This window comes from Limulus polyphemus, unplaced genomic scaffold (assembly GCF_000517525.1).
Source record: "Limulus polyphemus unplaced genomic scaffold, Limulus_polyphemus-2.1.2 Scaffold123, whole genome shotgun sequence".
In the NCBI taxonomy this organism is placed as follows: Eukaryota; Metazoa; Arthropoda; class Merostomata; order Xiphosura; family Limulidae; genus Limulus; species Limulus polyphemus.
In genome coordinates this window covers 459,917-472,513 of record NW_013665733.1, presented here as the reverse complement: position 1 = coordinate 472,513, position 12,597 = coordinate 459,917, and the positions used below count along the sequence as shown (strand labels likewise).

The 12,597-nt window shown below is 32.5% G+C and overlaps 1 protein-coding gene across 2 annotated transcripts in view; it reads left to right on the top strand.

Moving 5' to 3' along the window:
- The window catches only part of LOC106472674 (multidrug resistance-associated protein 4-like), a 121,499-nt gene extending 115,164 nt beyond the window's left edge, over positions 1–6,335 (top strand). For both annotated transcript variants that reach the window (XM_022402154.1, XM_022402157.1), the window contains 4 exons: positions 874–963; positions 3,878–4,050; positions 4,433–4,538; positions 5,708–6,335. In XM_022402154.1, the coding sequence (XP_022257862.1) occupies positions 874–963; positions 3,878–4,050; positions 4,433–4,538; positions 5,708–6,124 (786 nt within the window). In that variant the 3' untranslated portion in view covers positions 6,125–6,335. The remainder of the gene's footprint in view (positions 1–873; positions 964–3,877; positions 4,051–4,432; positions 4,539–5,707) is intronic.
- Positions 6,336–12,597: the final 6,262 nt, after the last annotated feature.

Below are 12,597 nucleotides of genomic sequence, written 5' to 3'. Positions count from 1 at the left end.
AATGAAGCAGATGAACCAGAACCATGAAGCAGAAGCCAATGAGACGGAGACCAGTACGGAAGAAGATACGAAGATACGTCCCGTAAAATTAAAGGACTTTGTTGAATTGTAATTTTGTGTTTGTAATTCTGTACATTTTAATTAAGTTATTGTTATTGGTTTATCATATGTGGTTATTGTTCGGGACGAACAATATTAAGGAGGGGGCAGTGTTGCGTCAGCGAGTCACATGACCACCGTGACGCCACGTTTCTAGAACTATCCTGTGCTTTGGCGAATGCTCTAGTAATTACTAGATATAGGGTAGGCTGGTATATAAAAGAGGGGAAGGTAATGTGTGGATAGACAGTGAGTAATTGATCTGCAGTCAGAAGTATTATTGAGCACGTTCGTCGTAATAGCGTTTGTTTAGCGCGATTGTTGAAGTTGAGTGTATCGGTAAAGTTGTATTCGGAAAGAATAAACCAGTTTTTATTAAGAAAGAACTTGTGTCGCTTAAGTTTCGTCGGAACAAAGTTACGGAAAATCAATTGACAAACGGAGACGTAACAATAGTTTATAATTAAAATGTTAATATTATATGTGTTAATTCCAAAAGAAAGTATTTAAATATATTCCCAGTCTTCATATGGCATTTCTTTGCTCCAAGTTGCACTTTTTTTTCTATCTCTATATTAGGCCTAATTCCATTGTAACATGGTCTTTACTGTCTGATGAAGTGTGTCTGCTTGGAACATTACAGAAAAGAAACTAGAAAAAGTTTTCATTTAGATATATCAATTTATTCTTTATTATCATTTATCCAAGTTTTTCTTTTCACATCTTGCAGAACAATACTCATTCAAAAATAGATTTTTGTTTGTATTTTTCTAGGATCCTGTCTTGTTTACTGGTCCTATGAGAAGAAACATTGACCCTTTCAATGAAAATGATAATCATGAACTCTGGCAAGTTTTAGAAGAGGTAAAATATTTCAGTTTTTATTACAAGCTACAAAATTCAATGACTCAGAAGTAGTGTTCCTGTTATAGTGTAAATAACAGGTGAAATTATTCATAACCATTCAGCACATCTATCCATGTTCAAATCTAGTTCATTTTTTTTTTATCTCCTGACATATGGGTAACTCAAAGTGCAGATTCACAACCTTTTTTACAAAGTTACATTCAAAATTTATAGTTTATGATTCAAATTTTAATATTATATGTTATAATTTTAAAAGAAAATATTTAATTAAATTCTTATGCAGTTTTCAGGTGAAAATCCTTTGCTTCGAGTTGTGCATTTTTTTATTCCTATTTTATTTTCTAAGTTACTGTTAGATATCCCCAAGCTAAAATGAAACTTATAGAGACTATTCTTTTTCCTTTAATGACTTACATACCATAAACTGAAGCTCATATGTATTCTCCAGAACATTTTATCTTTAAAAAATCTGAATAATTCTTTGACATTTGCTATTGGATTTCTTATAACTGATAGAAGAAAAAAAGATTTTAATTTACTGATTTTCTTATGATATTAGCTCATTCTCATGATTGATTTAAGAGGCTCAAATTCAAAAACTAGGAGGAATTAGAGGACAAACAAACAAACTTCTCTCAAATTATAGTAGGATTTCATTTTTTTATGGTGGCTTCATAGTTTCACATCTGTTTTCTTTTCCTTTTTTATTGGACTGGTGGCCTCCAACAAAAGCAGTATATCACAACAGTGTGTAATTAGCCAACTGTGTTGAGCAAAGCATATGCTCTGTGTGTTGATCTGTGTAAAACTAAAAATTCCATGTTTTCACTAAGTTAGTCATTCAAATAGAAATTCATGTTCCTTTCAAGTATGCATTTTACAACAGAAAAAAATATATCAAGCACTAGAATAGAATGTCTCAAAACTACAGTACTTTAACTTGCTTTCTAATTAAGCTATAGGTAGGTTAAAAGAATTCTGTTAGCTGCTTAAAGCTGAACAAAACAATTACATATAAAGAAATTGAGGCAAATTGTCTAGTATGCTTGCCAATAAGAAATAACTGTAACAAGATTTATATAGAAAAGAAAACGTTTTTCTCTATCTGTTATAAACATGCCCATCAAATATGGACACATGGTTTAGATAAATTTCTTCAAAGCTATAATAAAGTAGGAGGAGCTTTACGAGTTCAATAAATTTATTTACATTTAGCAAAACAAAAAAGCCTAGGGTGTTAAAATTTTGTATATTGGCTCGTCAATGTTTACAGTTTTTATTTCTAATTGATTGGTCACTCTGAAAGCCATGTAAATGACAAAAGAATATATAAAATGGAGTATTCAACGAGGAAATGTATTACATGACACAGAAAATTTACTTAAATATTTCCTCTTGAAATTGGGAAATTAAAATTCAGATAATATAAAACTTTGAAATGTAAACTACATTTTTGTGTCATGTTTATTAACATACATTGATAATAAAGTTGATAAATTATGTTTTGATTGTAACTGTGTAAAGGGTCATGACATGTGCACTTTGACTTACATGAGTGTATAGGATTAACAGAATGTAAAAAGATTCTTTGAATCAGTAGGAGAAATACACTTTTTAACAGAAAGTCAAAAATATTATTTGACTTACATAAGTGTATAAGGTTAACAGAAGGTAAAAAGATTATTTGAATCATCTGAGAAATACACTTTCTAAAAGAAAGGCAAAATTATTAGTTGGATCAGTGTGATAAAATGCCCAAATGATGACATTTTTTTAGTGCATTTTAGGTAAACTAAAAACTTGCATTGCAGTTGCCAAACATTTCAAATTATGCATCATTAAAATCAGTTAGATATTAAATAAGACATAAGGATCTTGAACATTAACTAACATAAGAGGAGGGGTCATCATCTGTGACAATACATTCACATATATTATTATAAATTTTTAATGACCATAACATTCTGCATTAATATATCATATACTGAACTAAAATCTGCCACTTGTAAGTAAAATTAAGGGGACTATTTGTGATGAAAGTAGGATGGTAAATTGTAAACTGCATGATTTGATAATTTTAATATAGTTGTAATCTATATAGTACTAAAACTCTGAGATTGTTTGTGTGTTTGCTTGTCTGTAATTAGATACAGCAAACACGGTGCACAATAGCACCATATTTGTAATGAAATGAGAATAGAAATGGAATAAAACACGTTTTGTTAAAATCGGGCCATGGGTTACCGAGTTAGCCCCGTTTTTCGGGTCACTTTTGTGAAAATTTCTAGCATGAGTAATTTTACATCACACTACCGTTCGCACTCTTTACGAAACTTCTTCGTTCAAATATATTTTCCTGTCAATGTTCCCATCTTCATTAAAAGGTGTAAGATGACAAAAACAAGATCTTGAAGAATTTCTCAATAATGTGCATTGGTTATGGTAGGCAATTCAAAGAAAAAATAAAATGTTACTGTTTCTTATTTGTAGAAGGTTTAAGAGGAAAGACCACAAAATAATGAACTAATTCATCACAATACCTGAAAATTCTGACTTCACTTTTTTGAAAAATGAAATTGTCTTTCCTTTTACTCCCGAGCAACAATCAAATATCTTTTCTTGAATTATGAATAACACGAAAGGATTGAAATATTTAATTAAATTATCTCAAAATAAACCTTCATTTCGGTGCAATATTGAAATTAGCTTGAATTCTTCATAACCTCTGAATAGTGGGTGACCCAATGGGTCACGGGTTGTTTAGTAGTGCATAAAACTGTTCAACTGTGTGAAATTGTATCCTGTTCATCGTACAGTTGTGTGTTTGTAAGGCCTTGAATTTATAAACTTACACATTATGTCTATAACAAATGTGGTGCATTAGTTTCTATGATGCAGTAAATTGTCACAGGTTCAACTAAAAGAAGTAGTAGAAGATCTTCCAGGAGGACTGGACACAGAACTAGCTGAAGGAGGAAGTAACTTTAGTGTTGGACAGCGTCAGCTCATCTGTTTAGCTCGAGCCTTGCTCAGAAAAAATCGGATTCTAGTTCTGGATGAAGCAACTGCTAACGTTGATCCAAGGTAGGGTTTCATAAATATAAAACTTTTAAAACAGAATTAGAATGACTTCTATTATACAGACAATTATCTTTTAGAAAAATGGAAACAATTTAATGCAAGCAGTTTTATATTTTTGTGGTAATCTCCTGTAACGAACTAACTAGTATATTTTGGTGTTTAATCTCTTTCATTAACATTTCATTTGTTTCTGTGTATTTGAGAATGATCTCTTCACACACACAAGAAAATGTCTGGAACATCATAAAATCTTATTAGTAAAACTTTTGTTAAATTCTGTAGCAATGAAACAATTTATTGTATAAGCATATTTGTGTATTTCAGTGTTTGTCAAGATTTCAGGCTTACTTTATTGTAAATTTTTATATTTTTAATATTCTTTTAGCACGGATACTCTTATTCAGAAAACTATCAGAGAGAAGTTCAAACAATGCACTGTTTTGACCATTGCTCATCGATTACATACTATTATGGATTCAGATAGAGTTTTGGTAAGTATTCAAGAAAAAAAGGGACTATTTCCAAACTTATTGTTGAGATTTTCACTTAAAAGTTTGTCTTGGTGCCTTAAGTTGTCAATTGTGTTATATAGTACTTACAAGCACGTTTATGCAGAAAAAGTGTAATGATATTTTTAACATCCCTTTGGGTTAATAAGCTGGATATTGTCTACTGGTTAGCATGTCAGACTGCAGATCAAAAGATCTGGGATTTGAGATGTGATGCCACTGAATGCACTTCACACTTTCAACTAAGGGCATATTACAAAAGTAATAGCCATTTCCACTGTTAGGTTCAAATCTGGACAAAGGTCTTGTGTTGGCAGATGCTGCTGGCTAGCTTCTTTCTGGCAGGTCAATTATGTCTCTGATCTGGCTGTTTAGTTCATATGGGAATAAAGTGCTATTCAGATTGAAAGTTCCAATTCTTGTTGGTTAATTTTTTAATCTAAGTTACATATTAAACTCTATGATGAAGCTGCTAAGAAGTGAATGAAATTATATTCTTTATAAACAAAATTAAGTGCAGATACTCTGTTCAAACCTAGAAAGTTTTCTTTGTAGCAACATAGTAACAGATATTTAAACTCATTAATTAAGTAACAACAAACAAACAAACATGATTTTGGTCTAGACAATATCCATATGGATTCAGAACAAAACACCAATACATTCAAGTATTAATACCATTTTTCCTTTAGATCAAGGAACTATTTGAAAGTTCCAGTACCAGTGTTTTGTTATTTATTCAGTCCAGTTTTTGTTGAATGTATTTTTTTATCCATATAAAACACAGTTAGATGTAGGTTTTATTGATTATGCCTGTGATTTATTCATAAAGGATTTTTGTACATGAGTTTGAATGAGACAAGGCAGTGATACATTTAAAGTTTGACTGTGTGATGGGTTTAGAAAAAGGTTTCACAAATATTAAAGCTGCTATGTGTGACTGATTTAGATAAAAATAAAGTGGATTTTATTTTCAGTTTAAAGTTGCTCTTCATTTATTTCTATGTGACATGAATTGTATGTGATTTAAAAGATTACCAATTACCAGAAGCGGCTTATTTTCCTCCTTAAGTTTCAAGAACTTTATACTTCTACAATGAAATAACTTTTGTACATCATGATATGCTCTAAGGAAATATCTTTCCTGTCAGGTTTTGGAGGCAGGTAGAATTGAAGAGTTTGATGAACCATATACATTAATGAAGAATGAATCTGGCTGGTTTAGTCAAATGGTGAACCACACAGGATATTCTATGGCTGCACAGTTACATTCTGTAGCCTACCAAGCTCACCTAGCCAGAGCTGTGGACCATAAACTTGAAACTGATTCTAGAGCTGAGCAAGAAGAAGAAAGTTTTGAAACTTCAAGAATAGAGACTCAAGAGGTAAAGAATGTTGTTAGTGTTGAAGAAGATCAAAAATCATGCAATGATGTTGATGCTGTAGGTCAACATGATGAAAAGAAGACAAAGACAGAAAGTGAAAATGTAGGACCATATAGTGATACTGGTGTAGTATTGATTGTGCCTAACTCTTGTAATGATGCTGATATAACTATAAGATTATAAGTCCTATATTCTAATGTCTTAATTTGTGGCATTGATATTAGATGTTATTTGTGTTTATTTTACCATGCCAAGTTGTTCCCACTGATTCTCAAAAAGCCATTCAGTGCAGTTAATAGGTACTGAAAAATAAAACACAGTTGTAATTGGATATTGGCTTTTATATCATGACAACAATGACTATAGTTGTAGTCTTATGATATAGTACAGTACTCTGTTAAACTATAATAAGGTAAGCCTTTGACTGCTTCTAAGCAGACACTTTTAAGGTGACCTAACATGCAGCCATTTGAAACACTTATAATACATTTGTTGAAAAGCTTATATTGTACACATTATATGTATATGTCTGTGTTGTTGTTACCAAAATTATTTTTGGAAAACCATATAGGTTAAGTAATGAATAACAATAAGTTTCAATACCAGTGGAAAATAATCAAGTAAAAAACTTTTAAACAAATCAAAGTTAAAAATTAACAAAACTGTTTAACTCAAAAGCACAATTTAATGCTATTTATTGAAGATTTGTGTGAATGATGGCCACACACTGTTTGACTTTAGTCTTTTCTTGATTGGTGTTCAAGCATTTAAGTAAGCTGGCATTTCAAGTTTTGGTCATGTTATATTAATTGCTTATCAATAAGAAAAGCAGAACTTAGATTTCTGCTAAGGTACATTACCTTCTCTCACATAAATAGCTATTCTCATTCAGTGCTGCCCTCTATATGCAACAAAACATTTTTGCACATGCCACAAGTCTTGAATCTCCCACATCTGGAATTGACTGATTCCAATGTGTTTCACATATAACAACCCTCCACTGAAAATATTCCTGCAGAATACTGCAACCTGAAGCCAGTGTAAATGTGTGAAGAGAACATATAACCTCAGAAGCAGTAATGTAGAATTTATAATGCAAAATGAATAACTAAACACAACTGTGTTGGCAGAAACAAAGAAAAAGTTTTTGTAATGAAGTAATTAGTTCTGTAACCGGCTAGAAATATAAAATAACTCAACAAATTACAAATATCACTATTGTATAATAAAGAATAAACTTGTTGAGAGAAATTAATACAAAGACACAGAAAAAATAAAACATTAAAGAGAGCACAAACTAAACATTAGAACATGAGTACTGCCAAATGAAAAGTGACAGTTCAGAATAAAGGGAGTCACATGTGTCAAGAGAGTATATTGCAGTCTTATTGGCTTTACTTCATCAGGAAATTGATCATCCAAGGAGCTGATATTTGTCAGGCTTTGCCTCAAGTAGGGGGCCCACACATTTTGACATACAATCTGCGGACTTTGGAAAGATAAGATGTTTTATTGTTATGGTTTTTATAATACTTTTAATATTATCATCTGTAGTTATTGGAGTTTTCTAATAAAAGTTTTGTTACTTTAGTCGATACTTGTAGTCCAGTTTAGGTTAGAAATCGGGCTAAGTTGTAACCTTTCTCCTATACTACTGATACTAGGGGTCTTTGTTATTTTAGAATTACCTGTAATTCATCAATCATTCGTTTAACTATATTGTTTTTCTTTAATACATCACGTCTTATACATAGGTTAATGTTCATACACACTTACTTCATTTTCATTATTATACTTATTGTTAGGTTAAGATTTTTATTTTAGAGCTTAGTGATATTCTTTGTCCTGCACTGCTCTATTAGGCTTAACACCTGTCTGTTATTTTCGGTTTACTTGTAGTTCTACTTGAGGATTATCGCTAATTACGTTTAACATCTTGTTAGCTTAATCATAACAAGTGTCTGTTAATTTCTTTACATTCATTTCGTTTAATTTATAATTTATACATCTTACCCATAATTTCGTTTGTGTGGGGCCCCTACCTGCTCACAGTATTACTCACCTTCCTCCTGTAATGGCTGAACCCATTGCATTCCAGGCTTCTACTGCAGAATCTACCTATCTCCATTTTTTGTTTTGTTTTAGATATGTTTCATAGTACATTCCCTCCTTCTGACACTGTTTCTATGACCTTTTTGTCTCTTTTGAGATTGGGTACTTGCAAGCCTTGCCATGTAAAGGCTTTAATTCTTTTTGCTTTAGCTTACCATCAGGCAAATTTTCTTTCTAGTTTCGGATCTCTGTTACTCCTTTCCCTTTTCTCCCCTACCTAGTTTTTCAGTTTCATTTCACCCTATATACTCTTCTATGGGTAATGTTTACTTTGCACTTCCTATCTTTAGGAATTTTTGTAGGATACCTCCTCCTCCTCTAACCCCATGTTGGGGGGTTTGCCAGTTTCTATTCTTTCCTTCTACATGTAGCTTCTTTCCTTTTGGGAACTTCTTGGGTGGGACACTGCTGATTGTTTCCCATCCACTGCTAATAGGGACTTACAGTCAGTTTTTTCTCCGCCGGTCCATTTTTTGGGAGCTTGTCCTGTACATTTAGCATTGCATGGGGGTATCTGCCATGCTATATTGAATTTTTTTGTTTCATTCCAAGCTATTGTCATCTTTATTCTTTTTTTACATGTCCAGCAATTTTCTGTCCTTTACCTGTCCTACGTATGGGTTTTCTCCATTAGTCTTGTATGCTTGATGCTGTTTGGGGTTCTGGATCAATCGGTCCCACCTTAATTATTTCTTGGGTTTTCTTCATTTTCATACGTAGTCTTTGATCACATTTGGGTTTGCTATTTCTGCATGCTGGGGTATGCCCACATTATACATTCTTAATTTCCATTTGTGGGATGGTTTTATTGGGTTTTTAACAAATGATTTGGTCCCAGTTATGTGCCTTGCCCTTTGGACTTGTCTTGTACCATATCTGTTTTATGGGGTGGTCTGCATTTTACCAAACTTCCACTTTTTGGGGGTAATTTTACCTACACTATTCATTGGATGTATAGCTTTGATTAGCTACTTCCAAATGAGGTAGTCTTCATATACTCCTTTCACAATCAGCTAGGGTTGTTGGATTTTCCAATTGGGTGTGTTTTTCATTTTCCATACCTCACATTCTTGTCTCTTTGGAGTGGGTATTTTTACATGCCCCTCTGTAGGGACCATCCATTGATTTTCCTCCAAATTTTCTTCTTTCCCTCTTCTTATCTATGAGTTGATAGATTTTCACATCCCCTATGATGTCGGGTTTCATTCCCCTCTTCCGGATTGTTTCTCTTCTATGATACTCATCTCCATTGGTTGGGGATGTGGTTCGATCTATAGGAGGCTTCAGGACAATGGTCTCCAGGCGAAAGGTCTTATTTCCTTCACACCCTAGCACTTCGTCCAGTCCAATGTGCTTTCATTCACTTTTTTCATTTTGTCCAGCTTTGACTAATCATTTTTCTTTTTGACTATTCGATGGTGGTGGCTTCTATCTTTCACCAAGGCAACATTCTCTCTTGTTCCTTTTGTGCTAGACAGTGGATCTCCCTTTTTGAACCCACGCACTTCACATGCGTCTCTGGAAGGTCATGTTCCAAGTTTTTGTCCTCGTTGCTTATTGCCTTTCCAGTCTTGTCACATTTTCTCCATAGGAGTGACCCCTCCGTTCTCCACATTTTTGATTGATCAATTTTCAAGTACTTCCTTTTGTTTTTGGCTTCTAGTTCATCATCCCCTTGCCCTGGCTGTTGATATGTTCAGACAGGATAACATCCAGTTTCACACGTTAGTTTTTCTCCTTCCATCAGTTTTTTTTCCCCAAAATGTTTGTTCATCCATGCCACTCTGGTTCAGGTCTTTCTAATTGATTTCCTGGTCGGCACAAATTTGGGTTTCTATGCTGTTTCGGCTCAATTGTTTACTTTGTTCTGGATCATTTTTATTTACCTCTATTTCATGGCTCATGTGGTATATTCCTTTTGAGTTTTCCATTTCTTACCATCTTCCACATTTCTTCTCGATTGGTTCCAGATGACCTCCTTGTCGGTCCTGTACATGCTTTGGGTTGCTTCATTATTTTTTAAGATTATTCTGTTGAACCCATCTTCCATGATTTCCTCTCCTTACTCCACTGCTTTGTCTGTGATTTTTTTTCCTTCCTCTCTAACCCATTGTGCTTGGATTGTGATTAGATTGGCCTTTTATTCCTTGTATCCTTCTTCCCATCATCAATTCCTCATGTACTCTCTCAGATCATGCACCTTCCTTTTCCCTGCATATCCAAACTGTCATCCATTGGAAGTACTTTGTCTGTTGAGCACTGGGACTACTCCTCATACGTTCATCTCCCAATCTGTTTCTTTCTTGTCGAGGTACTGTCATCCACCTGTTGCCATCCTTATTCTTTCATGAAACTGTGACTGAGTAAGTTACCTTTTCATATTTACATACAACTTATTTTCAGGGCATCTCCTTCTCTTTTTCTTTATGGATCCCGCTCTGTGGTGAGAGGGAGTTACATGCATCAAGATAATATGTCGCACTCTTATTGGTGGAAGGTTGTTGCAAAATGCATTGGAATCAGTCAATTCCAGATATGGAAGATTCAAGGCTTTTGGCATGAGGAAAAATATGGTGTTGCATATAGAGGGCAGTACTAAACAAGAATAGCTATTTATATGAGTGGAGGTAAGTACCTATCAGAAATACATTTTCAGTATAGGAAAATTATAATGTTATCATGTGTTTATTCTGTAATTTTTCTATTACATTAAATTGCATATACACAGCAGGTTTCCCCAAACTTTTGACATATTGATGGTATCAGTCTCTTTATCATTACTGCTAGTTTGCCTCGTGATCATTATCACAGACTTGCGTATGCCTTAGTGCTTTGTCACTTTAACTGCCTAATAATTGGGAATTGCTTCAGAAAAAATGTTTGTAGTATACACAAAATCTGAAAATCATTAAATTAAAAAAAAATTCTCCTAGGCTTTTGAAAGACTTAACATCTTTTTTTTGTAAAATAAGTTACACAAGTGAAGGAGAAATCGATTTTTAAAACTCTCGTATATTTAACTATTGTACAACATTCTTAATGAAACATCATTGACACTTATGTGCTGCTAGCCTACAAAACATTTTTTTTTCATGTTGGTCTTACTTTGTTTCTTGTTTTCTCTTTTCCAGTCAAGAAGGATCAGTTTGTATTTTTGAGAGTTGCTCTGAATTAAACACTTGTACATATTCCTGTAAAAAGTAAAATGACTGGTGTCATAATAATTACCGTAAACATTTTAATTAAGGCAGCAGACTTTTAATATGGTAAATGTCACATTTTCTACCTGTAATATAATGAACATTTTTTTCATGACCTCAAAAGCTCTTTTAAACTACACACTTACACTATTGTGTGTGTAATATAGTGGTTTTATTATTTCAGAGGCAAACAAACTGTTTAATGATTATTTCATTAATTTAGCTAACATGTTGTTATGAAATCCAAGGATTGAAAAGGTTTAATATTGTGTGGAGCATTTTTTGACTTTTGGCATGCTGTGGGCATTGTGGTAAAATGTTGTAAATGAAATATTAATACTTATGAACAAACTATTCATTTTTACTACAGTGTAAATGAAATACACTAATAAATGCTATTATAACTATACAAAATGTCATTATATGTTGTGAGATAATAAGCATGTTCAGAATAATTAAAAATGTTTGTATTGATATTTTTTTTAACAAGCTTAGATTTAAGTGTCTTTCAGTTGAACAAGAATTAAGAATAAACAAGCTGCATTGCTTCTTTTCTGAGATAATGATAAATAAATATGTCTGTATTTAGTTCACAGTTGAACTAGATTAAGGGAAGGAAAGTTTCCTTTTGTAGCCATTTTTGAGTGATCAGGTTTTTTCATTCCTCATTGTATGAGTTTAAACTGTTTCAAGAAGTTTTTCAAATGAGATATCAGTGCATTTTAAAATGTTTTGGACATGAAGAAAGATATTTCTTGTCTAGGTAAAATAATACCAGTAGGTTGCATTTGGTATTCTTTAAATAATCTGTTAGTTTATATTGAAAAATTACAACATTAATGACCCATAACTTTCTGAAATACTGTATCAACCAGTTTATAAAAATTCTGTACTAAACATATTGTCATTGAAAATTTTCATGCCTCAGGTTTTACACTGTTTAAACATGATAGTTAAAAACACAGTAACTTGTTATAAATAATAATTACACTTTCATAACAGTGAGATGTAAATATGATTTATCATTTTGTAGTATGTCTTTAGTGAGAAAAAGTCTGGCATCTAGTAAGAAAGCTTTATTTTGTTTTACTTTAACAAAACTGAAAATAAATGACTATAATTATATATAATCCAAGCATGGGTTGATATGTTTTCTATATGGTTAGTAGTCTGTTTTGATAAGACAAGTTGATTTTTTAGATAAGTACACATCACTCAAGTTAATTTCTGTGTATTATTATATTTGTATTTCATTGTGAATGCAATACACTTATTTTATAAAGTAAAATTTAAACAGTATTGCAAAAATATTTTGTTAGTTTGTTTTATTAATAATTGTTCTAT